The sequence below is a fragment of the Plectropomus leopardus genome, chromosome 7 (assembly GCF_026936395.1).
Source record: "Plectropomus leopardus strain MGB_pleo_1.0 chromosome 7, ASM2693639v1, whole genome shotgun sequence".
NCBI classification, from domain to species: Eukaryota; Metazoa; Chordata; class Actinopteri; order Perciformes; family Serranidae; genus Plectropomus; species Plectropomus leopardus.
The window spans coordinates 24,062,917-24,087,322 of NC_142182.1; the positions used below are offsets into that span (position 1 = coordinate 24,062,917).

The 24,406-nt window shown below is 40.5% G+C and overlaps 2 protein-coding genes across 14 annotated transcripts in view; one reads left to right on the forward strand and one right to left on the reverse strand.

Moving 5' to 3' along the window:
* The window catches only part of LOC121949825 (unconventional myosin-IXAb-like), a 166,908-nt gene extending 156,668 nt beyond the window's left edge, over positions 1-10,240 (reverse strand). For 9 of the 11 annotated variants that reach the window (XM_088080263.1, XM_088080260.1, XM_088080266.1 and 6 more), the window contains exon 1: positions 9,898-10,240. The gene's annotated coding sequence lies outside the window, so the exon portion shown is untranslated. The remainder of the gene's footprint in view (positions 1-9,897) is intronic. The other 2 variants (XM_088080267.1, XM_088080265.1) reach the window with 1 other exon arrangement.
* A 7,118-nt stretch (positions 10,241-17,358) lies between these two features.
* Positions 17,359-22,763, forward strand: psma4 (proteasome 20S subunit alpha 4). Of its 3 annotated transcripts, none has more exons than XM_088080269.1 (9): positions 17,359-17,438; positions 17,910-17,940; positions 18,417-18,459; positions 18,630-18,792; positions 18,992-19,069; positions 19,162-19,250; positions 20,332-20,462; positions 21,075-21,198; positions 22,497-22,763. In XM_088080269.1, the coding sequence occupies exons 2-9, from the start codon at positions 17,938-17,940 to the stop codon at positions 22,649-22,651; spliced, it is 786 nt and encodes a 261-aa protein (XP_087936395.1). In that variant the 5' UTR covers positions 17,359-17,438; positions 17,910-17,937; the 3' UTR covers positions 22,652-22,763. The 3 variants fall into 3 exon arrangements, with proteins under 3 accessions (XP_087936395.1, XP_042352000.1, XP_087936396.1); XM_042496066.2 differs by lacking the exon at positions 17,359-17,438 and adding an exon at positions 17,458-17,811; XM_088080270.1 differs by lacking the exon at positions 17,359-17,438 and adding an exon at positions 17,461-17,513.
* Positions 22,764-24,406: the final 1,643 nt, after the last annotated feature.

The following is a 24,406-nucleotide window of genomic DNA, read 5'->3' on the forward strand; positions in this document are numbered from 1 at the left end:
AAGTCACCACTTTTAAGCAGAAAAGCCTCTCTTCCTCGTGAGCAGCGCTAAAGAGTGAAGCACTAATTTTGCAGCTAAACCTGGGGAGCAAAACATCCTCAAAGTTGCAATGCACTGACTGACAAAACAGCAATGAGATTTTAAAGAATCTCTTTAACAGCTATACAACAATTGAAATTGGGGCTGCTAAGGATTGTGTTTAATCAATCTGTAGAATACTTTCTTAATTAATCATGTGGTTTAAAACATGCCAAAAACATGTGAAAGATGCCCATTAAAGCCACAGGTAATGTCTTCAAAATGTGTCAGTTTGCACGATCAACACTCAAAGAGCCAAAGACACTCAGTTTGCTTTCATGTTAAACAGAAAAAATGCAGAAAATCCTCAGAACTGAGAGGAGGGACCTTCAAAAGGTTTTAGCTAAAAGAAAATGACAATTAATCCAAACAACATCGAAACAATGAATCAAATCGGCTAAATTATGACTTAAATCAGAAAATACCTACATAAAGAATATATACGAGCAATACCTGATAAAGTATGCAACACTTTGCACTTATTGAGGTTTGATGCACAGCTGCACCTACAAATGAATAGATGGAGTAAAGAAGAGATCAGACTTCATTTGGTGCTTCATCAAACTGCACGCCACACCCAACTCCTCTGGTCGCAGACTGCTTTGTTCTGGCACTGGCCACAATCGTCTCTGTCTCTCTTCGTCACACACACACTGCCAACAGCATATTGCAACAAAGCAGTGGCAGACAGTAGGTCACACGCTCGCCTTGCCTGCCCGTCGTTGTCGTGCATGTATTCAAATTCCTCTTGCGTGTGTGTCCGCTGCCAGCGCTCTTCAGCGGGGCGTCGTTTGGCTACGGCTCCCAACCCGCAGCCAATCCACGGTGACTGAAACCAGACGCTGCTCACAAACTAACTGACATCACAGACGGTACAAATATGAGACAAGCACTTATTAAAGACAGCAATTCAGCTTTCAGAGGGGAAGTGACACAAGTGCTAAATAACGCAGCCTTCTGAGTCTGCAGGCACTCTGTCAAAAATGTTTAAGAAGTGAACCACAGTGTGAGATGTGACATTATCGGCTGCCTCCGAACACCAAAATGACACGGTGCTAATTGCAGAGGGGCGAGAGTTTTTCTTACTACTGATTTACCCTCTGAGGCATTTTTTTTTTCACAGGCAGAGTCTGGCTTGCTTTAGGGGCGAGTGGCTGGCTGATCTAGATCTGTCAATCTGAGCAACAGCTCCATCAATCTGCTGGCAACACAGTGAGACAAACAATGCAACATCAGCATCGGTAGCTAAAACACATGCTTTAAGTGGACGTTCAAGGTACATGCAAGCATTTGGGCTCATCTCTGACTGTATTCCACTCCCTGACAAACACAGATTACCACTGATTAGAGTTTCAAAATGTCTCCTGTTGGAGTAAATCAGATTTTTTTGTGTATCACATCCTTTGAGCCTCTTGCCATTGTTTTCTGTGGGTTCCTCAAACTAAAGTGAGCTCATTTTCCATGTTAAACTATATCCAAATAAAGTGGTTTACATCATTTAAGGTAATCTGGCTACATGGTTGCATTGTTCACAGTCTATAGTCTGTTTCTTGTCTTGTCAAACTTCTTTTTAGTGATGTTGCTTTTAGATGACTTTACAGGATGACGCGTACTCTAGGATCCGACTCCTGTACCGGTCCATGTTCTATTACGGTCAAACGGGTCAGGGTTGGGTCCCATTCTGTTACTGTAGGTGCCACGTCTGTTCGTCATAATTATACATGAGTGGATTTGAGACGACCCCTGATCGGCAAACACCTGAACACAAGAGAAATGCATAAGTGCTGTGTGTGTACCTGACTTAGGATCAGATTACATAAGTGAAAATAAGGTGAAAACAATGCCGAGCAGCAGGGCTAGTGAGTTGGAGATAAAGTGGAGGAAAGATGCATTGTGAGCCTGACAACATTCACAACAAAACTGTTCTTTTGATTGGTGGACCCTTACGTACTCAAGGCATGTTATTAATCGAGGAATGGACACATATTTGGATTTCATGACCGATTCAAAGGTTTGAGTTACAGCATTTTCTCGTATCTCTTTGTTTACCATTCGAACAGTAAATCTGAATGATTTTTCTGATGCTAATGGTTTCAGTAAAATGTACATAATGATTGTAGTTATGTAAAATATAACCAATCTCATGTGCTATGGTAAACTGGTCACCAGCGGACCACACAGGAGCTCACAGCAGAACAACAACAACAACAAAATAAATGACAATGGAATAAAATAAAAATAGACATCTGAAACATTCTCAGACATTATAAACAGTAAGAGGAGTAAATGAGTAAAACAGTTTGCTGTATCTGACATGACAAAACATTTTTAGCAGCAAAACTGCATTTTTAGTATCAATTTTCATTACCAGATTTGTTGGGTCCATAAAAGAGACCAGAGACTCAGGAACTGTCTGGGTTCTGGGTCTCTCTGGCCTCAGACATGAAACTGGTTGGGTCCTGCTTTTGATTCTGATTCAGGCCAGTCATTGTGGACCCTGGATCTTCATGGTCCGTCTAGTAAGATACTGCTCATTGATCTGGAAAGTTGATTTATTCTGAATACCAATGATTGCAGGGTCAAGGTCACAACTGTGCAGCATCACCAGAAGTTAAAGTAAAGTTTTACATCTAATTTATTCTAAATTCCCACAGAAACAGAAGCTAGCAGAGGCATATAAAAGTTAGACGCATAGAGGTGCTCTGCAGAGAGTTGGGTTGGCTGTCGGCTGGCTGGTTTAAAAGGATTCCCTCAACATGTATTAATGCCTACACTTCTCCTAATCATCCCTGTTCCCTGTCAAACTCTCTCCTCTTGTCTCTCCATCTGTGATCAGCCGAGCAGGACAGAACGAAGCGTGGCGATGCTGCCGGCTGCTCTTTGCCCCGGGCAGCGCCAGGGGACTGATCCATGCCCTAACCAGCTGCTGCCTGTTGCAAGAAACACAATCAAGAGCTCCAACTCTCCACGTCAAAATAACTTAAGTGACAAAACCAAGAACATTTGCACGATGAGATATCTTTTTTTTTACTCTGTGTTTATGCCTACAGCAGCAACAGCCATAGAACAGGGTTAAATAGATAATACAAAGAGATGTGAGGAGCGATAATGGATGCAGAAATTCACAGAGGGCCCGGCTTTGAAAAAGCTGAAGGAATAACAAACAGCAGCGCCCTGCGAAGAATCAAGCCATGTTGGAATCAAAAGGACTTCTGCTATCATGCTAACAATCTGCGCCAGTGACACATATTATACTGCAGCAGCTCCTTTGAAGGAGACTGTGGAAAAAGTGAAAGCGATTCTAATATTGTTGGACAGCCGCACAAGAGAGAGGTAGGATTTCTTGTTGGCTCTCTTTTTTTTTGTTTTGGACAGTTTCTTTGAGTGTTTTTCTCTAAAGAAAATGTGAAAACCTGACAAGGAGAATGTGTTTGTGAATTAACCTCGACTATACGAAGGCTTTAAAAAAGGAGCTAACATGAGACTACCCTTGACTAATTGAGACCGTGGTCAGTATGATGAACTTAAACTCTTAAAGACTCAGAGCATCAACACCGTGACAAATTACTTTCAGTCTTCATGTCACATGAGTGAAAGAGAGGTCAGCAGGTCAGCAGGCGGCCTCGACTGGCAGCATATACAGCAGAAGTGTGTCACGGTTCCACTGAATGATCCAACTGACTGAGTCGATATGCAGGAAGTATGCAGGATCCTTTTCAGATGTTAAAAGGGCTGATTATTTTTCAATACAGCTGCGTGCACACGTGTATACAAAAGGACACGTTGAATCCCAGAGCAGGTGGAAAAATGTGACCAGATGTGGCCAAAGTACACAAAAAACATCCATATATATATCCATCTGACATTTCTGCTGTGTTTATTTTATGTACTGTGTTGCTTTGCTATCTTTGATAAACCAAATTTGATTCAACAGCTTCTGATCACAGTCAAAAAGGGTGTCTGTCAGCAAAGAAAAGAGGTGAAAATATTCTAACTATAGTGTGCACTTAAAAAGATACTGATTTTTTTTAGTTTGGCCTTTTGTTGGATGGCTAAAAACCCAACCAACCGAGGCAGCATTTGTTCAGCACCGTTTGATTTTATGCACGACCCATCTACGTTCTATGTTATTGTATAAAAAAAACCTTCTGACTCTGTCAACATACAAAGACAAAAAAGACATGTCGACTCCACTCATAAGTGACCTCAGTTGTCCATTGCAGTCATACGAATGCGAACTGAGAGACTTCTCTTCACTCGCTCTACAATCACTACAGCTACATCCAAACGACACAATAAACCTACAGCTCAGTGCAAGAAGATCATGCTTAGTCTCTGGGAGGTGTTGAAAAGCATTCTGGGAAATCACTGAAAGCAGTACCAGCAGATGATGACAGAAAACAGGTACATATGAAATGTTAGTATGCATTTAACATCACGGATTAATGATATGTCTCTGTATAAAGTAACAAAGCCTTTTTTTGATTTAACCACAAAAAAAACCTGTCTGCAGTTTTAGCTGCAGCTGCAGTATATGTAAATGACATGCATGCGTTTGTACTAAATTACAGATTTGACTCATGGATAAACACTACTGGGATGTTGTCAAACTTTAACGTTGTGCAGATTTTCTTTGAAGAACACCACTGACAGCAATGGAAACCTGACTACTTGACTGCACTATCCTCTCGTCTGCGTCAGGACAAAGACAGATACTATTTAAGATGCACAACACACACTCCACCTCCCGCACAACCATTGTAAAAGGCTCTATAAATACACCTGGTTAGAGATGCATATAGCCACACTGACATGGTATGCGAGACATTGACCTCATCCTGGTATTGTCTTACATGAAGCCTTGAGCGTTGCGGCAGCAGGTTTGAGCGTGATCTGACTGCTCAAGCAAGAATACCAAGATCCAGTAGCAACAACAACAACAAAACCATTTTTCTTAAAGCCATCAACTGACAAGGTCAGACAGGACAGAAATGCGGGTCAGTGGGCTTGTGGATTGAAATGATTTTCAGCAGTTTACAGTAGATGGGCTCTTGAGCTCCTCCCTAAATCTGCTGATGAGCTTATCTCCATGATCTAATACAGACTTCATCATCAGAGCGTGTAGATTAAGATAAATCTGAGAGAAAAGTGATTGGATGTCAGTTGGTATAAATAAAGGGTCACCCATGAGATCATATAGACCAGTTGTTTTTCCACTAAAAATAATAAAGAGGCAAACTCCACCTCCCTGTCACCCCCCGATGTGGTTAAAAAAAGAAAGAAAGAAAGAAAAAGTTTCTGAACTTGGCATAGTGGATATGTGACTCAAACTCAACATGGAAAAAAAACATGAATAGGTGTGCAAACACTGCGTTTTTATGGACTTGCTAAATCCACCAAATTTAGACAGGGGACACAGAATTAAAAAGACCCATCATCAGCAAAGTCTCTTGTGATTGGTGCGCTCGTTCACTACAGCTGTAGCGGTATTTTACCTGAAATGTTACGTCTTGAGGCGGGAGATTGGCGGTACAGACTTCCCTAAAAGGCGATCCCATTCGCGCATGACATGCACAAATGGGAAAATGCAGAAAATTATCCTGCGTTTTCACAGCATTTGTAAAAGGGGGTTAATGGTAGACATGTGATTTTAGCATGAATTCAAAGGTCAAACTACTATTAGATCCATGTGCTTATCATCAGCTTTGAAGAGAGTGATCTTTTAAGTCGCCTTCGTATTACATTTGGCAACCAAGAGTGTGGTGATTTGACAATCAGAAAACAAGTTAAAACAGCTGCATTTAGGAGTTTCTCATTAAAAGGTAAGTGAAACTTATCTGCCCCCATAATATTACAAAATAAAAACACCTGTTTTCCAGCCTGTTTCTACCTGTTCATCATTAAAAGGCTACACTGTTTCCTTTTTGTCTTGAACCAGATCAAATAAACTAAACTGCAGGTGTGAAGACCTCAAAAAAAAGAACCTCCCCGTCTAATCCGCTCAGTCACATCAAAGCAACAAATAAATCAACTCACATGAACCTGGATGATTTCTGGCAGCAACGGGTTTAAACTCTGGTTTGAAATAAGTGACCAATTCTTAAATATGAAGTACACTTATATTCACAAGTAATTTACACACCATTTTAGGTCTTTTAAGTCCAGTTCTGCAATTAAATCTCAGCAGAGCAACCCTGTTTATCTGAGACATGGACATACAAATGTTGTCCTCTCTCCTGATAAAAGGTATGTATGTATAGAAAATGGGCCCCAGTGGTTTAGATGGAGCCTATGGTGTTGTAGGAGCAGCAAAAACAAGAAAGACTGTTTTGTTAATGGTGAAGAAAATGTCAACTCTTTAAGTATTTGAAGTGTCTTCAAACAGATCTGGAAAAAGAGGCGTTCATGCCATGTGAATTATTAAAATGAATGATATCCCTATTCAAAGATGTGTGTTCTTGTGTGTGATTGCTGTTGTGATGTTTATATTGACTGTGACTGGGCAGAAAAACTAACTGTAGATGCTCTCCCTCCACCGTGATGTCTTTATCTGTCACACTTTTTTAAAAAAATGAGGCATTTCTGAGCTGCTCCGCTTCGCTCACGAGTGCGTTCGCTGGGCAGCTGGAGCTGTCAAAGCAATGTTTTCACTCCTGTTCTCCAGGGCTTTGCCACTTACGTAATAACCTGAATGAAATGTTAATGTCAGCAAAGTTGACATCGCGATGAGGGAATTCTCCTCCTGACTAAATCAACCACTGTGTGGGGAGTCAGACGATCACCTGCAGGAGGTGAGAAGCACTTGTCTCTCCTGCATTTAATGCACCTGTAATGATTTTATCTGCCTCCCTGTGGCATTTCATAGACATTGCCACAGGCAGGCAGGGACCCGGCACGTGCAGCCATGGCTTCTCGAGGCTCCATACCAGCACCTCAGAGCCAGAGGAGGGTGAGTCACCTCTTGAAGCTTTTGGACTTGTGGACAGAGACCTCAGGGGGCACTGCTGGTCTGGAGCGGCCTGCCAGAGGCCATGCAGGCCTGTTTTAACATGTCAGCTGACTAAAGAAGCTCCAACTGAAGGCTGGGTTACAAACCCACTTTCCTTGTTGCTGCTTTACTGAGTCTCTCAACTCCAATACTGGGTGATGGAGTCACATTAAGAAGATATCACACAGGTAAATCCACCTGAACTGCAATTCTGTGCCGTAAATAATGGCATTAATGCCTTTAACTCACCCAGGCTATTTCTCCACATTCATTACATGAAAACAAACTATTTTGTAAAGAAATTTGGAATACAGTGGCTCTCTACCTGTAAAGATGTCGCTTTACATGCTCAGCATGATTACAACCAGCATTTTTTCACTTAAATTAACCAACTCTTCATTTGCTGACAACAATCTAAATCTTGATAAGAGCCGCAACTACCAGCTACTGTCAGTGTCATTTATCTGTTGATTATTCTCTAGAATTATCTACAAAATCATTTCAAAGTCATTTCCACTCTTCTCAGAATATCATTTGTGTCTCCCCATACTTTCAAAATGATTTTCTTAAGCCAAAAATCATGCTTAATATGCTAATGTGCCATTATATCCTAGCTGAAAATGTGAATTGAGCTGCTGACTTTGCTCCAATATACTCCAAAAAATACCACCAAGGAGTGGCATGATTATCATATTAATACTATTATGGTAGAATTTAGCATGATGATCATATTAATTATTTGGTTACCATAGTCCTAAACGTAAGTCAAAATGCAGGTAATTGGATTTGAATTGCAAATTTTATGGAGGTGCAATGATTTCACAGAATAAGAATCGTTATCATTCTGTGTCCCCTCTCTAAAGTTGGACATTTTTGCAGGTCCCTGAACACAGCGCTGGCAGGTCTTCATGAGTTCTTTTTTCCATCAGCAGCAGTTTGTGGAGTTTGAGTCATGGGGGTGGATAACAGATCTGTTGATAAAGTCAGAGCTGATCAGATCAGATCAATGGATGAGAGGAGCAGCTGCTACAGAGGCTGTGAATGCAAACTTTAAGACCCAGCGCGATTGACAATCAAGTTCCACTTTCACTGCACCTGGCGTTCTGCAACTACATCTGTGCCCAGAGTGGGTGTGTGTTCGATTCTGGTCTCTGCCCTTTGCTGCTTGCCACCCCCTCTCTATCTCCCCCTTCCACACTTAGTCTGTCCTATCAATCAAAGGCATAACAAAAGCCCAAAAAAATAATCTTACAAAAAAAAATTGTGGCAGAAGTTATTTTGATCGTGGTGGGCCGCCACAAATAAATGAATGTGTGAGGGTGGACCTCCAGACCTCCCATTTTATTGTGTATTGCCCCGCCTCCTAAAACCAAAGTTATGCCAATGTTTGGTCAATAAACTGCCATAAAACAGTAGAAATGCCTAAGTTAATTAATTTTCCATGACCGCTTATCCTGTTAAGAGTCGCGGAGGGCCAGAGCCTATCCCAGCTGACACTGGGAGAGAGGAAGGGCACACCCTGGACAGGTCGCCAGACTGTCACAGGGCTGACACAGAGACAGACAACCCTTCACTCTCACATTCCCTCCTACGGCCAATTTAGAGTCACCAGTTAACCTGACCTGCGTGTCTTTGGACTGTGGGAGGAAGACAGAGAACCCAGAGAAAACCCACACTGACTGGAGCGAACATGCAAACTTAACACAGAGGGGCCCTTCTGTACAAAATGCCCAAGCTGGCATCTTCAAATTTATTGTTTTGTCCCACAAATAGTAAAAAAACAAAATATATTTAGTTTAATATCATTCAAGATTTAGAAAACCAGAAATATTCCCTTTTGAGTAGCTGAAACCAGTGAATAATTGGCAATTTTCCTCAAAAATGAACAGATCTGCTGTCCATTGACCAACAGAATACTCGGCTACGCAATCCAGCTCTAACCTTGACATGCACATTTACGTGTTTTAGTCAGGCTCTAAGACAGGGGGATGGATTAGTTTGTCTGTTGTGATCAACAGGAGATCACACAGCAGCTTTTACATCAGTACACAAACCAACATTTACTTCCCTCCATAGCAACACACAGTGTTTAACTGTTAGTGCACAGCAGCTGAACATCCTGGTGTCCAGCTGTAAAACGCCTCAGCCATGCCCCATCAGGCAGCAGCAGCAGCAGTGTGATGTAAGCGCCCTGAACGCCTCGCACATGACGAAAAATGTCACAACCGTCCGTCACAGCTCTCAACGACCGTGTGAAGTAATGTGACACAAAACACCTCTGCAGCCTTTACAGCACCATTAAGAGCTCCAACCCTCCTCTGCGACAATGAACCCAACCAGCTCTGGATGGGCTCGAGCTCTACAGTCTCATCATCCATTTAGTGCGTCACGTTTACTGCTGCACTGTCAGACACCGCACGCACAAACTGCAGCCCCGATGTGGCGTCCGGCATATACAAGGCAACATCTGTAACTGCACATTTACGCATTATGTAAGAAAAACAGCGTGATATTTATCCGAGGCGGCGGCGGCAGCAGAGGTGGCGATGGAGGGAGGGAGGGAGGGAGTGGGGCTGGGGAGGCTGGAGTCCTGGGTGCGTACAGAGCTGCTGGAGGTTATTCTGACCATGTCGATCCATTTCTTTCACAAACATACATGATAACGTGGTCTGAGATCGCATTTGAGTGGGGAGCAGCAGGCTGCAGCTGATGTTAAATTGACAGACAGCGAGGAACCCGCAAAACGGAGCTTTGACATTCCCCAGTCCCGTTTTACTGACAGCAAAATGTAGATACTGTGAGGACTTCAATATTGGGAAAATTGGGCTTACCTCCTACACCGTGCCTTCAGTCAGCTGCTCCGTAAAGCTCCCCGTTAAAAACCCTCTTTTTTTCTGACGAGGAAGAGCAGGCAAGCCGTGCGCCTCCTGTCCAAAAACTCAGACTGATTTTACCGCAGGGAAACGCTGTCGTGCGTAAAAGCCCGCACCACGTATCCCGCTGCAAAAATCTCCAAATGTACTGGTAAATATGAGTCAGTTTTTTGTTTCCCTTTTCTGTGTGTGTCGTAGTCCTGAGAGCTTCGGTTTTGAGTCCTCCCGTCACGTCGTCCTCCTCCTCTCTGCTCCTTTTTCTTCTACAATCGCCTGCCTGTCGTACCGCGCGTGCACTCGCGCTGCGCGTCCACGTTAAGGGCCGTGGGGTGGGAGCTATATCACAGTGTTATGGGTGGGTGGGATTTGAAAGGACCCTCCTGTGTGAAATAACAGTGATTGTTTTCAAGCGAATTGCCAAACCAATAAGGATTTTATTATTATTTAGTTGTTGGGTTTTTTTATTTAGTTTTGGGTTTTTTTAACGAAGCGATCGTCATTTTGGCTTTTGATAATAGACATTGTCACTCAGCACATGACTGACATGAGTGGGGTGTGGCCAAAACTGAGGACACCCCCTCCCCAACACACACACACACACACACACACACACACACACAGATGCATGGACGAACCAGAATGTGAACATTTATTTATCCGATACATGTGTCGAGATATGTGTATTAACTCTTTGAAACCTGAGCAAACTGGCGAAATCACCGAGCTCCGATGTATGTTTTTCCTTTGGTTTTCTAGAGATGTTATTTGAATATTTCCTAATTTTATGTGGGATGGGTCAAATACTGACATTAGCAGTTAACTCAAAGGAAAAGCTCCAACAGCTGCCAGCGTAGATGTAGACTTTTGTTGACATGAAGGTTACATGGATGAAGCTTTTTCTGATCTACTGATCAAGTGAGCTAGTATATGAACATAGATGAGTGATTCTGATATTTGGCAGTCTGTACGCAAATTGACTGATGGTTTAGGATTGGCAGATGTGGGCTATATTCATTATGTAATTGGTGGTTTCAAATTGAATTTGTTAAGGAGTGCGTAAGAAATAAGCGTTTGAAGTTGATGATTTTTGTTGTTGTAGAAATAGTGGATTATATCTGTGACTTAATTCTAAGAATCAGTAAAAGGTTATTTCCTCTATGAGATGTGTTTGACTGCAGTCTCATGGTGAGTTAATACTCCCCTTACACAACACACCTTCTTGTCAAAATGGATTTGTCAGTTGAAAGGTCAGTTTCGTTTCATTTTCGTTATCACCGTGGGGGTGTTCAGTGAAATTCAACTCTTTTTGAGGTGCACAGAAATAACACACACAGAGAATCTTTGGTGAATCTAATTAGAGAAGATTTTGCTGCAGATCTCAGATAAACGGCTCCAGGGCTGCTTACTCTTGACAGACAATACCTCTGCTGGCAGGGGATTGACACTCTTTACCTTCGAGAGTGTGTGAGGGAAGAAACAGATCGCACACACTCCTGTGGCGGGTTTGAAAACATCCCACCTGTTTTTCATGGGATCAGTTTCCAGCTCGGTGACATATTTACCAGCCAGAAATTTTGAAAAGGAAATCCTCCCTTCGGCCCTGAAAGTAGGAATCCTACCCTGTGTCATTGGGGCCCTCGGCGTGCACATTCAGGCCAGTGACAGCGTCCAAAATGACAGGAGCTTCTCATAAAATAACAGAGACAGTAGCTGAGGGCAGAGGGTGGGCTTGTGGCGACAATAGACTGGAAAGGTTGAAATGGTGGGGAGAATAGCCAGGAGGCCAACAGGACTCTCCTGTCAACCAGAAAACTGAGACGGGATCAAAAAAAAAAAAAAAAAAAATCCTCAAAACAGAGATAGCAGCAACAAAGGGTCATCTTTTAGTATTTTTTAAGTGCAACATTTTGACTTTTTTTCCACATTAAAATAAGGATCCATGTGCCAAAAATGTAGGATTTGTTTGTCGTCTCAGCAGAAATTATTATGTAACCTGTAACTAAAAACAGTAGAAATAGAGAAGTTCTGAGATGTTGACTTTGAGTTTAGTTAGTTTTGTTCATAGGCAAGATTTGAATTCTGCAGAAGATAAAACTGATTATCTTAAGCCTAATTATTAACCATTTGAAACCTGAAGCGATATTACTTTTCTTGTGCTGCTTTCAGATGCCTTTCACAAGTATTTAAAGTTTTGAACTCTGAGCAAATTAGTGCGATTTCTTTTAAAACACAGGGTAAAAAAGCAATGAGAAACTTATTAGATTTTTAAAAAGCTAGGGGAAAACACTATTTATTGTTAATTGTCATCATTCCACATTTAGAATTATGTCACAGATTTATTTTATTTTAAGCCCTTTTCCAGGTCATCTCCATTTTCTCCTTTTTTAAAAAAAATCTATTTACAACTTTTCTGGTAATTTTCTTGTACTTTCTACTAGTTTGTTGCAATTATTTGTTCTTTTGCTGCTCATTGCCTTCTTCTTGTGGTCTTTTGTTGTTGTTTTTTACGCTAAATTTGCTCAGGTACCAAAAAGTAAAATAACAATTAAATGATACAGACTTTTTAGAGGCTGTCTTTGTGGTTTTGTGGAGTGTGGGGTGTTATTGAGACCTCAAGTCATGGGTTGGACTGGACTGTGACTGGGTTGCAGTCTGACTTGTTACACATCCAAGTGGGTGTGGGTTTCCATACATTGTGCCATTTTATACCTAAAACTATGAGACCATTTAAAAAAACTGCTCTCTAGCTGCCTATGTCCCCAATGGATATTACATAAACATTTCAGTCCAGTAATATTTATATTATGTCATATCAGGACTGAGAAATTCCCAGAATCTCACCCCCACCTGAGATGACACACTGTCTGATACCTGCCTCAGTTCCCAGCAGTGATTCCTTGGATATCCCACCATTTCAACATTCACAGCTAATTTTGCTTTGTGTCACAGTTTCCTAATCATGTCTCGTGATGAAGCTGGGCAGACTTTGTGAATCATGAATCCAAAAACAAAAATAGATCCAACTTGAATAAAGGTAGATTCACTTTGCCTGATATTTTCTTGGTAATGTGGAAAATAACCACCCATTTTAGACGCTGTCAGTGTGGCTGTTATCAGTGGTTATCAGACCTATAGATATAGGTTATAAGTGATCTGCTACATCCACACTAGTAGTAGGTTCAGAACACTGTTATCAGCTCATTAATCAGCCTGTTATCAGTCATCATTAGGAGCAGTTTTTTAGGTTTCGCTTTCATTATGTTTAGCAGGCAATACTATGTGATTTGGTTTAGAAAAAACTTCACGGTTTGACTTAAAATAAATCATTTTTTACTAACATAACATGATGTATGTTATGTGACAGACAGGACACAAACACTGGACTCTTGGGTGAAAGTTGTGTGTCGGCCACCACGCTGACCTCTCTTTGCAGACCTTGTTGCTCTTAACTTTATGTCACCTGAGTTCGTCCTTTGCTCCCTCATAATTACTACGCCCGCTAGAAGTTGCCACCACACAATAAACATCTAATGGGCCCTTGGCCTTTGGTGGCAGACACAGACATACAGAGGTACCCTTAGCTGTGGTATGATACGCTCCAGGCGGCGGCAGCTTCTGTTTTTTCTTTTTTAAAAACATTTGGTCATTTTTGCCTCTATGATAGTACAGCCGAAGAGAGACAGGAAAGGTGTGAGAGAGGGGGGTGACACACAGAAAGGGGCTGCATGTCAGCATCGAACCTGGTCTGCTGCAAAGGACTAAGCCTATATGGGGTGCTGCAGGCAGCTACCATGACACCATGGTATGAGAGAGTGTGTGAGAACATCTGCATAAGGTGGGCAGGAGATTTGGTGGCTTGGTCAAACAAACTCTGGACTTAAACCCAGGAGCCCACTGTTCATGTCCCATGTGAAACCATGAGACAAATCGAGTTATTTTAGTAACAACATAGTGTGCTAGTTGTATAGTATGCCATGCTAGTTGTCAAGTGGCATATGTCAGATACATATGTGGCGTATGCCAGGACATTATGTCATGGGATGTTGTATTAGGTTAGTTTGTTGCAAAATCTAAGGGAGCAAACGGGAAAACAGCAATATACCTGCCTTGTAAGTTTTTTTTAGAAAAAGACTGTATGCATTTAATGAGCAGACACTATACATTTCCTGTGAAAACGGGAGTGTGCTTTGAAAAGACACAATGCATGTAGCAAGCTTAAATTGAGATGATGGCCCCTAACTTCCAAAACTGATGCAGGAGGGTACCTAACCTGTCATATTTTGACATGGAGGGCCACTGATGAAATGTTAGTATTTGACAAGTTGGGAGGAGAATGTGTTTGGACTTATGGGAAGAAAATTCAGCTGAGGATCTTTCTGTTGCACTAAATATTTTACTTTGCATAAATCTGGTAGTTTGTAAAACGTTATGAGAGTTTGCCTAAGCATGTGTGTGTGCAAATGTTTGGTTTATCTGTGGATCCATGCCATCCTCCACATAGTGATTGGTTTCTGCACACTGCAGCCGCCTATATTTCATCTGAGTGCTGGGCACCTTTTGCCACTGTGTTAAGTTTTATCGAGGGCAATAAAAATCCCTTTGAGGCCAGCCTTCAGCAGCGGTAGCCAAATAATGATACAACAACATAACCTCCTTCTGTGATACCAAACAATTAGAGGCCAGAGGAGATGGATAGTTCACATCCATCACCATTCAAATGTTTAAAAATTATAGTCTGCAGTGAGAACAATGTGAAACCTGTGTCCAAGGCCTTTAAAAGATAAATATGGCAAGGAGCTATAAACTTTGTCTTCAGGAAGATCCAGCAGGATCTGTGAGCCAGCTCCACAGCCAGCCAACAAAACAAATCAAAACATGGTAAACTTCTCATCTCTGAATAAACAGCACAGCGTTTTGGGTTGTTTATTGAGGTGCTGCAGCTGCAACTCTCTACTTTCCTGCGCCAATCCTTTGAGAACAATGTGAGGATGTGATTATTTTTGATAATCTCAAGGTAAGCTGCCAGGCTGTAGCAGTGCTCGGCTGTAACTGAGAGGAACAAGAAACAAAGAGGTCTGATCAACAATGCTGCAGCACTGTATTGTATTGGCTGGCCTTTTAACCAATGTATTCATTATTGTCTGCTTCTTAACATGTGATTTCTCTCAAATACAAAGAATGAATATAAAGTAGATCTATTTAGTAGTTATTCTGGGTCTCATCACATGATCTCCAGATGCCAGTTGGCAGGAAATTGCAGCTGTTTAAATTTCTATTTTGAGGAAATTTGTATTCAGCAGTATTTGGAAAAACTCAGCAGACAGACTTGGCTGATAGCAGAGATGACTGTTTATGTGTCACTGATTTCATTAGAGTCACCATGTCTGCTTGATGTTGAAAAAAAATGAGCTGAATGTGTTTTGTAAAACACGTTTCAGTTTCAAACAAAAAACAAAAAAAATCCTGTGCTTTACCCAGCACTGGTTTGAACCTTTACTCAGTTATGAATAATTCATTATGAGCGACAGAGGCGATAGCATTTTGACTGGAATAAATAGAAGAATGACTGAAAACCCAGCAGGAGAGAATCCACGGATAGAGAGGAGCACACTGACCACGCACAGTCACCACCACCATCACCAGACAGAGGTCAGCTACAGAGGAACTCAAAAGAGCCGATATACTGCACTGATCATAAATCAACTCTGTTCAGCAGCTTTAAGGTCTTTTACACTGAAGATGATCCTTCACTAGTCAGTTTTATAAAGTCATTCCCTGACAGAGTGCAACCCCAGTTTGAAGTGAGAGGAAACAGGCCTCATTTTTGCCACACAAGGATGCTCCCTAGTGGTGGAAGTGATTAATTACACAAATACAAAATCCTCTCTCCCACTACCACGTGGGTCGTGGTATTTTTTGTTGTTGCCTAACTAGACAAAATGGAAACTTAGATTCTAAGATTCAAATACCATTTTAATCTGCAGTTAATTGAAACATCACCAAATCCCAAATTTAACAGTTTTAAGCAGCGTCTCCTGACTCCACTGCAGAGACCCTCATTCACACACGTGACATCTCACCTGGATCACTGTAACAGAATCACAGCCGAGCCTTTTCATTAACATAGTTCTTTCCTTGTTTTCCATTGGGTTAAGTGAGGTGTCATTTGGTTACAAGATAGGCGCTTAAAATTCAAAACTACTATTATTGTTATTTTGTGAAATCAGTTAAAGATCCAGTGTGTAGGATTTCGGGGAATATATTGGCAGAAATTGAATAGAATATATTAGTTGTTGTTATCTTCATGTTATCTTCAGTGTATAATCACCTGAAAATAAGTAATTTTCTTTACCTTAGAATTTTCATAGCTACATAGGGAGACGGTCCTCGGTCCTCGTCTGTGTGGCCTTTGCACCGCCATATTTCTACAGTAGTCTTGAATAGACAAGCCAAACACTGGCTCCATTTGGGCTATTTATATTTCTGTGGAGGCTAGTTAAGAAGCCCTCCGTGACAAAAGTGTCACTGATTTTTTAAAAACAGGAAACTGCTTTATTCTGTGTTTCTTAGTGGTTTAAATCACAGGTCTCTTTGTTTTGGAAAGCAAGTGACCTGTGCAAATAATCTTGCCTCCTGGTGAAAACCTCATAATCAAAGAACGCTAAACTAACTCTGAGAAGTTTCAGCTGGTTACAATCCGCCATCCTCATCACTAAATGCCACTAAAGCCCCTTAAATCTTACACATCTGACCTTTAGTGAAAGAAGACTTTCTGACAGGACTCTGATGTTCAATTTGTCTTTGTGTGATGAATTGCTATGCAATGAAAATGCTATTTGCTGCTTTTGTTGCCAGAAGATAGAGGTGGAAAAAAACTTGAACCTCTCTTAAAACAATGCTCACATGTAGACATGAGCATTAAAAAAGGTTTTGCTTGCTGTAATCATTAATGGTGCTCGTAACTGCAACTATTCCCAGCACATATCCAATAAAAGAGATGCAGGACAGAATCCAAACCAAAATATATACCAAAGTTGATGTTAAATTTCCACAAAAAAGTTTGTGTTTTTTGTTGGTTTATTGAAATTAGTTGAATAGCCTAAATAGTTGAATAGCCTTGTGTATAATTTAAAAATATGTACATTTATCTAGCCTTGTCAGATAGAAATGTATGCTAATTGCCAGGTTTTACTCAAATCCTGTCATTTTGTTCATTTAATTATTAATTGTTTATTGATGACAGTGAATTTAAAATTCACTGTACGTTATTTGTGAGTCAATTAATATGTCCATTATGAAGTCGCGAGGTAAAAGAGACAACCAGCCTACTGTTAACACAAGTAAAATATAGCACTATTATTATTTTCTCACGTGCTGATGCTTTATACAAATAAAAAAATAAAGAGGCGCGCCTATTTATCGTCGATTATATGCGACGCATGATGCTACGCCTTTCTGTGATGTCATCAATACGCGCCGTACAGAAAGCTCTTTAAGCGGTAAGCATTTTCATTATTTACAAAACAAGATCGTAACACACATCGTTTTATTCGACGTTAACGTCTTATTTCTTGGTTCGCGCGTGAAATATTTATTTTAAAAAAGACCAAGCTTGCAGAGTGTGGGAGCATCAACAGCAGCGGTTGCTAGCTAAAATTTTGTTGATTCATCTCCGTTTGTATCACAGTTTAGCTAAAGATGAGCCTTTTTTCAGTCGAAAACCCGAACAACATGAGCTCATTTAGAGTTTAACATCAACCTTAGACAGTGTTTAGTTGGTTACGTTAATTATCAAGCTGTTGGACAAACATTAGCTGTCTCGGTTTTGTCTCTTTCACTTTCACAACCAGCCGCAGATGAACAAGATATTGTGTAGGAAAAGTCTTAACGTTAATCTTGCCGGGTAGCTTCAGTAAGTTGTTGTGTTTTCATTGAGACAGTTGGATGAAATTTGCATTTGTTTCCCACAGCCGACAAGTTTGACTGCAGTCTGCAAACATGGTGAGTTTCCTCGGTTTCTAAATGTTGGTTTGTAACATTAGTTTGCTCAGCTTCTTTCTTTGTCTTTCCTGTGAATTGAAAACAAAGCATCTCTGTAGCCTGTCAGCTCACACAGGAAAGAGGTTTATAAGAGAAGGCTTACTTATTGTCCCTGGAATAGTCCCAACAAAATAATCCTAATGACTTTACTTTGAAGTTAACACTTTAACCTCCTATGTGCTTTAGTTGTTAGTTGTTATTATTGACTGTTTCCTTTGTAAATATGTCTTATTTGGCATGCCCTGTCTGCCTTCTTTTTTCCTCTTTTACACTTGTTAGATGTTTGTATTTCACCGGCTGCACTGTTGGTCTTAGAGGAACGCAGTTTCAGTCCTCTGCATGTGCTGTACATATGGCAGAGTTGACAATAAAGCAGACTTTGACTTTGACTTAAGTAAATTCCAAATTGCTTTCATGTGTTTTCTGTTTGCTTTCAGTCCCGTCGATATGATTCAAGAACTACCATCTTCTCACCAGAGGGTAAGAGCTCTATAACAGCGGGACTGATGAGAGTTAATTTTAGTTTACCCTAGTATGTTAACGCAGGTATATAGTTTTACTTGTTTAAGTCTGGGTCATGCATCTTAGATTTTTTTAATTTCTGTGTTTTAGTTATCTGTCATCTTGACAGCTCTGTGTGTCATTTGCAGGGCGTCTGTATCAGGTTGAATATGCCATGGAGGCCATCGGCCACGCCGGCACCTGCCTCGGGATTTTAGCCAATGATGGCGTGCTGCTGGCAGCTGAGAGGAGGAACATTCACAAGCTGCTGGACGAAGTGTTTTTCTCAGAGAAAATCTACAAGCTGAATGAGTGAGTTACTTCTGCTCCAGCCTTGAGTTTATTTTATTTATTTTTTGTTTTATTATGGTGTTGGTTGGCAGTGTGCAAATGTTTCTAGTTTTTAGATCTACAACTGTAAAAGGGCATAAAGTCATTTTTGACTTTCAATGCACTTTTTGTACACCAAACTGTTTCTGCAGTGGTCTTACATCTTCACATTTGCTTGCAGAGACATGGCGTGCAGCGTGGCGGGAATCACATCAGATGCCAACGTATTGACAAATGAGCTGAGGCTTATAGCACAGAGGTAAGCTCCACTCAGGAACACCGTCTTCTTCATTCAGCTCTAGTGGAAGAAAATACAAACATGAATATAAGTTAAACAATCTATGTTTGTAGGTACCTGCTGCAGTACCAGGAGCCGATCCCCTGCGAGCAGCTGGTCACTGCTTTGTGTGACATTAAACAGGCCTACACTCAGTTTGGAGGTACAAAGCGGCACCACATATTTCTGTCTAACCTACATGCATGAGTTCACATCCACATGAGAGCTTAAAATGATGCATACAGTGGCCAAATTACACTTTCTCTCTTTCTCTTTTTGTTTTCCGGTAGTCCGTCTGTCCCTATGTATGCACATCTGGCACACTCTTGTGAACGTGATGTCCTAACAATGCCTTGAGACATTTCCTTTAAATTTCACACAAACATTCATTTGGACTCAAGAATGAACTGATTAGAATCTTGTGGTCGAAGGTCAAAGGTCAAGGTAGTTTTGTCTTCAGTTAGAATATCTGTCAATCTTCTCACGTTCATTTTTTTCCCATTTATCTGTTTTTTTTTAATCATTGGCTTTCTGATTTCTGTGATTCTCGGTCGTATTCGGGCATCGGCATTTGAAATGATAAATGTAAAATGTACATTTAGTTCTTAGTCTGTTCCTGCAGGCCCTGATATAACTTGTTTTGCAGCAGTCAAATTTCACTGGCAGCGAGTGCAAAAATAGCATGACCTATAGTCATAACTGAGAGAATAAGAATGGAAAGTGTTGATCAACGACGTGTTTTGTCAGAGGAACATCCTTTCTGTCAAGCAACACACATCAAAAGTGTCAAGTGCCCTACCTTAAATCTGAACTGTGTTACACGTGATCAAGATTATGAATCATGATCATTACTTTTTGATTATTTGAGGAAATTGTTCTTTTAATACTGTAATATGAGATTCTAAAACAATGATACATTAAGATCAGTGGGATTGTACATAAATAATTATCAAGTACTCTCTTTGTACGGAAATTTGTGAAAGTGACATGCAAAAATTAATTTCCACAAAAATTACAAATCATATCACAGTATCCAAAATAATCGCAAGATTTTGTTTGCATGATGTGCAGCCCTAACTCTGACTGGCATAATATGAAAGTACTTACAGATTAAGATAGAAAAGGTTAAAAAGCATTAAGCCTTACACTTCCACAGTATTTGGTTTTAAAAATCATTGTTAGGAATGACACTTCAGATGAATCAGTGTTATGACCACACCGTATGTGTGTGTCTCTTCTCACAGGAAAGCGACCGTTTGGAGTCTCGCTGCTCTACATGGGCTGGGATAAACACTATGGCTTCCAGCTTTACCAGAGCGACCCCAGCGGAAACTACGGAGGCTGGAAGGCCACCTGCATAGGGAACAACAGTGCTGTAAGTCTCACAGTCATTCAGACAAAACCAGTGGAATTACACAGCTGCTGTTCACCTCAGCGACACTGGAGGGCGCCGCTGCACAGTTTTTAAACTCGGCGTCCATAAAGGAGAGCGGACGCTCACAATAAACAGACATGGCCTACTTAGTGCTGACTCTGGGGGCAGCTAATTGTGTAAGTCCTGATTCATGGTGGCTTTGCTTATCTCAGTAGCTCTCCAAAGAGCTGCACACAATGCATTGTGGGTAACAGAGCCTCCTCACAGCATTGTGGGAACACTTGTCCGCAAAGAGGCCTGTTTGGTTCCCTGAGTGCATGCATGTTTTGTTTGGGTGTCCCCAGTGAGGAAACACACACCTGATCCGGACAGTGTTAGCTTTGTGCTCCACACAGCGAGCCGTCCAGGAGCAGATCTGAGATCTGGTGCCGGTAAAAGTCTGAGAGAAGAGAGCAAGCTAAAGTTTTTAAATGCTGTCTTCATAATTGAAAACAGACGGGGTGACACATTTTTGCACATCCTCCTACAGAAATTCTGCAGCACTAATGAGAGGGATGATGTTTCAGAGTGATTCTTACTTTGTTTCTCTTTGTTTTCGTTGCTCACTCCCAGGCGGCTGTTTCCATGCTGAAGCAGGACTTCAAGGAGGGGGAGATGACACTTTCCACCGCCCTCGCTCTCGCCATTAAAGTTCTCAATAAAACCATGGATGTCAGCAAACTGTCTGCAGAGAAAGGTGCAGATTTGAGTTGTTAGATGTGCAGATATTAACAAAAGTATAGGTTGTCAAGAGCAAATTCATGCCATACTTGTGATGGGGATCTGCAAACAAACAGTTACAGTCAGGCAACCACACAAACAGCACAGACATCCAACAAACAAGCAGCTAAAAACTGAACTTGCATCTTAAAAACAGATCAAATAATCCTGCAATGTTAAAGGGGTTGTTTGGATCTTCTGAAGTGAGGTTGTTTGAGATATGTATTGATAGTCAGTGTATTTGAAAATGTAGATGTCAGTTCGCACATCATTTTGGAGAAGCAGCCAGGAGTACCGACACTGATAAGCAATGCACTGCTGTGGATGTGAGAGCAGTAAAAGGTATTTAAACTACCTAAAAAAACCAAATCAGTTTAAGTGTAAGCTATATTTTAAATACTTTCAGTGTTTAACCTTGCCAGCAGACAACAATTTCCAACAGGGAACTTTATATTTCTCTCTTCAAAGCCAGACTCCATTGACAGCAGCAGTAATTAAACATCGCTGAACACAAAAGCTGCCGGTGTGCCGCTTCATTAATCAGTTGTTTTGCTTATGTTATTGTGTCACTTCAGCATTTGAAAATGTTGGTTTGGATTCACTGAAGCTACACTAACACAAACTAACTGTTTGAGGCAGTGGTAGACCAGCAGCTCTCGTGTTCAGCGAGCTAAAATAACTTTTCTTTTTTTCAATGGAGTCTATTGGCTTTGACGAGAACAGATTTTTTTTTGTGAGGCCAACATATGTTGTGGTGCTGCTGGCGTCCACAGCAGTATGTTGATAAGCCTACATGTCAGTACTCATGCCTGCTTCTCCGTAGTGGGGGTGTGCTGACTGCCATCTACTGTATGTAATACGCTGACTATGGAAAAATACCTCATACAGCCCCCTTTTCAAAAGTGGTGGCTCATTGAGACAAACCAACATAGAAATATCACAGACTCTGCAGATTCTCCCAGAGGTTTTGTCATGTCTTTCAGCACATTGTTATGGTTTTATGGCCCTCAACTTAACATTAACAGTAGACAGACAGTTAAAAAAACAGCTGGGTAATGTAGAGGAGCCTTTAACTGCCAAAGAGCCAGAGTTTTCCCTCAGGAGTTAATGGAAACCAAATATTAGACTAACATTCATTAGTTTGTATAAGGACTAAAAAATGCAAAGATTTATTTGTGTGTGCTGTTCATGTTAATTGGCAAACATCACCACTAAAAGCTCAGCGTTTCAGCAGCTGGTTCCTGACCGCCTGTCTCTGTGCGTTTGTTGTTTCAGTGGAAATCGCCACTCTGACCCGCGAGAACGGTAAAACCTGCATCAAAGTGCTGAAGTTGAAGGAAGTCGAGGAGCTGATCAAGAAGCACGAAGCCGAAGAGGCCAAAGCCGAGAAAGACAAGAAAGAGAAGGAGCAGAAAGAGAAGGACAAGTAGAGACGCTGTCCTACACTTTGTCAGAGTTTTGTGTGTGAGACTGAATGTACGTTTTCAGGTGTGTTTGAATTTGTGTCGTTTCTTAAAATAAATCCAAATGATGAATTATTGACTTTTTTTGGTCATTCAGTTGTTTTTATGAATTTGAAATGAACTCTTTACTGCTCATTGTTGTAGTATTTGTAACCAGCTCTGAATTCTCCATTCTATTCTTGGGCAAAACGTGTTATTTGTTACTTTTCAAGTGTAAATTAAACTGGGGCAGTGACACAGAAGAGTTAACCCTTTGAAACCTGGAGTGACATCACTTTACTAGTGCTGCTTTCACATACCTTTCACAAGTATTTAAACCCTTGAACCCTGAGTAAAGTCTTGTGATTTCTTTCAAAACATGGGAAAATAGGTGATGAGCATATTGGTAAAAAAAATTATGAAATGCAAGACGTTTGTAGATTTAGAAAATTACTTTAAAAGAGCTGGGGAAAATGTCAAGGGGGAAAAAGGAAACAGATAGGAGAAAATATATATTTATAATTATCATAATTACTTATTTAAAATTTTGTTGCAGAATTACAATAACATTTTAGGATACTTTAATTTTTCTGTAGTTATTTTTTAAAAAACTTTTTCCGGCTCATTTCCTTGTTTATTTATTCATTTTAAAACTTTTTACTATTTTAAATGTATTTAATTTTTACTATCTAATACTAATTTAATTTATTGTACTTTTTAAAACCAATTTATTGCTTTTTTTTTGCATTTTCTTTTTTGGCTGCTCGTTGCTGCTTTCTCATGTTTTTGAAAAAAAAAAGCCAACTCACACAGGTTTCAAAGGGTTAAAGAAAAAAGGTTTTCAATCCACTTTAAAAGGTATGAAAGTTACTTAACTCTTCCATTATTTTTATGACTTATATGGATTTACAGTTGAGATCAATGGGATTAGATGTGTGTGCGTTCTGGGACTGAGCAGATGGTCTTCATGTATTCGGCATGAATTGTGTAATGCATACTTAAACTGTTATGAAACAGGAGCTCACCATTACACAATGATAAATGAGTTTGAGTGGAGATGTCGAGTGCTTTCTAGTCCTTGTTGTAAAACGGGAAGTTTGTTTTAGCTTTCTATCAGGTGTTTTCGTCTTGGTTCAGCTGAATCTGGGTAATAAGAGAGGTGGTCAGGATGGTGATGTCAATAATGTCAGTGCACTTTTTGAATATATGGCAATATCAGTAACTTAATGGGGATGTGGACAGCAGAGGGAAAAAGGAAGCAAGTTAGCTTGATTGACTTTAATATCCACAAAAGGCGCTGATTCAGCGCATTCACAAAGCATTCAGACACCTTAACTTCGTATTTTATGTTGCAGCTTATGCTCAAATTGTTCCATGAAACCTGTGCACATTTACTTGATTTCTTTTTAAAAAACTGGAAGAAGGCAATGAGCATAGAAAGAGGAAATGACCCAAAAAATTGCTATTAGTTAATACAAACTACATGAAAATGACCTGAAAATTGAATTCAGGTCATTTAAAAAAAAATGAAAAAAACCCCATCACCAGCAGCAACAACAACAACAACAAAGAAATGACATTTGAAAAAGCACTCCTTCTCTTTGCCTTTTCCCCATGTTTTTGGAATAAATCACACTGTTTTGCTCAGTATTCAAAGGTTTAAATTAGTTGTGAAATGCATCTGAAAGCAGCACAAGAAAAGTGATGTCACTCCAGGTTAAATTCAATTTCCCCCTCTGTAAA

What these genes read in the sequence shown, in the direction of transcription:
- psma4 (XM_088080269.1), top strand. An exon ending in TACCATCTTCTCACCAGAGG is followed by an intron (nt 18,460 to 18,629) that starts GTAAGAGCTCTA and finishes TGTCATTTGCAG; the next exon opens with GGCGTCTGTATCAGGTTGAA. An exon ending in AAAATCTACAAGCTGAATGA is followed by an intron (nt 18,793 to 18,991) that starts GTGAGTTACTTC and finishes ATTTGCTTGCAG; the next exon opens with AGACATGGCGTGCAGCGTGG.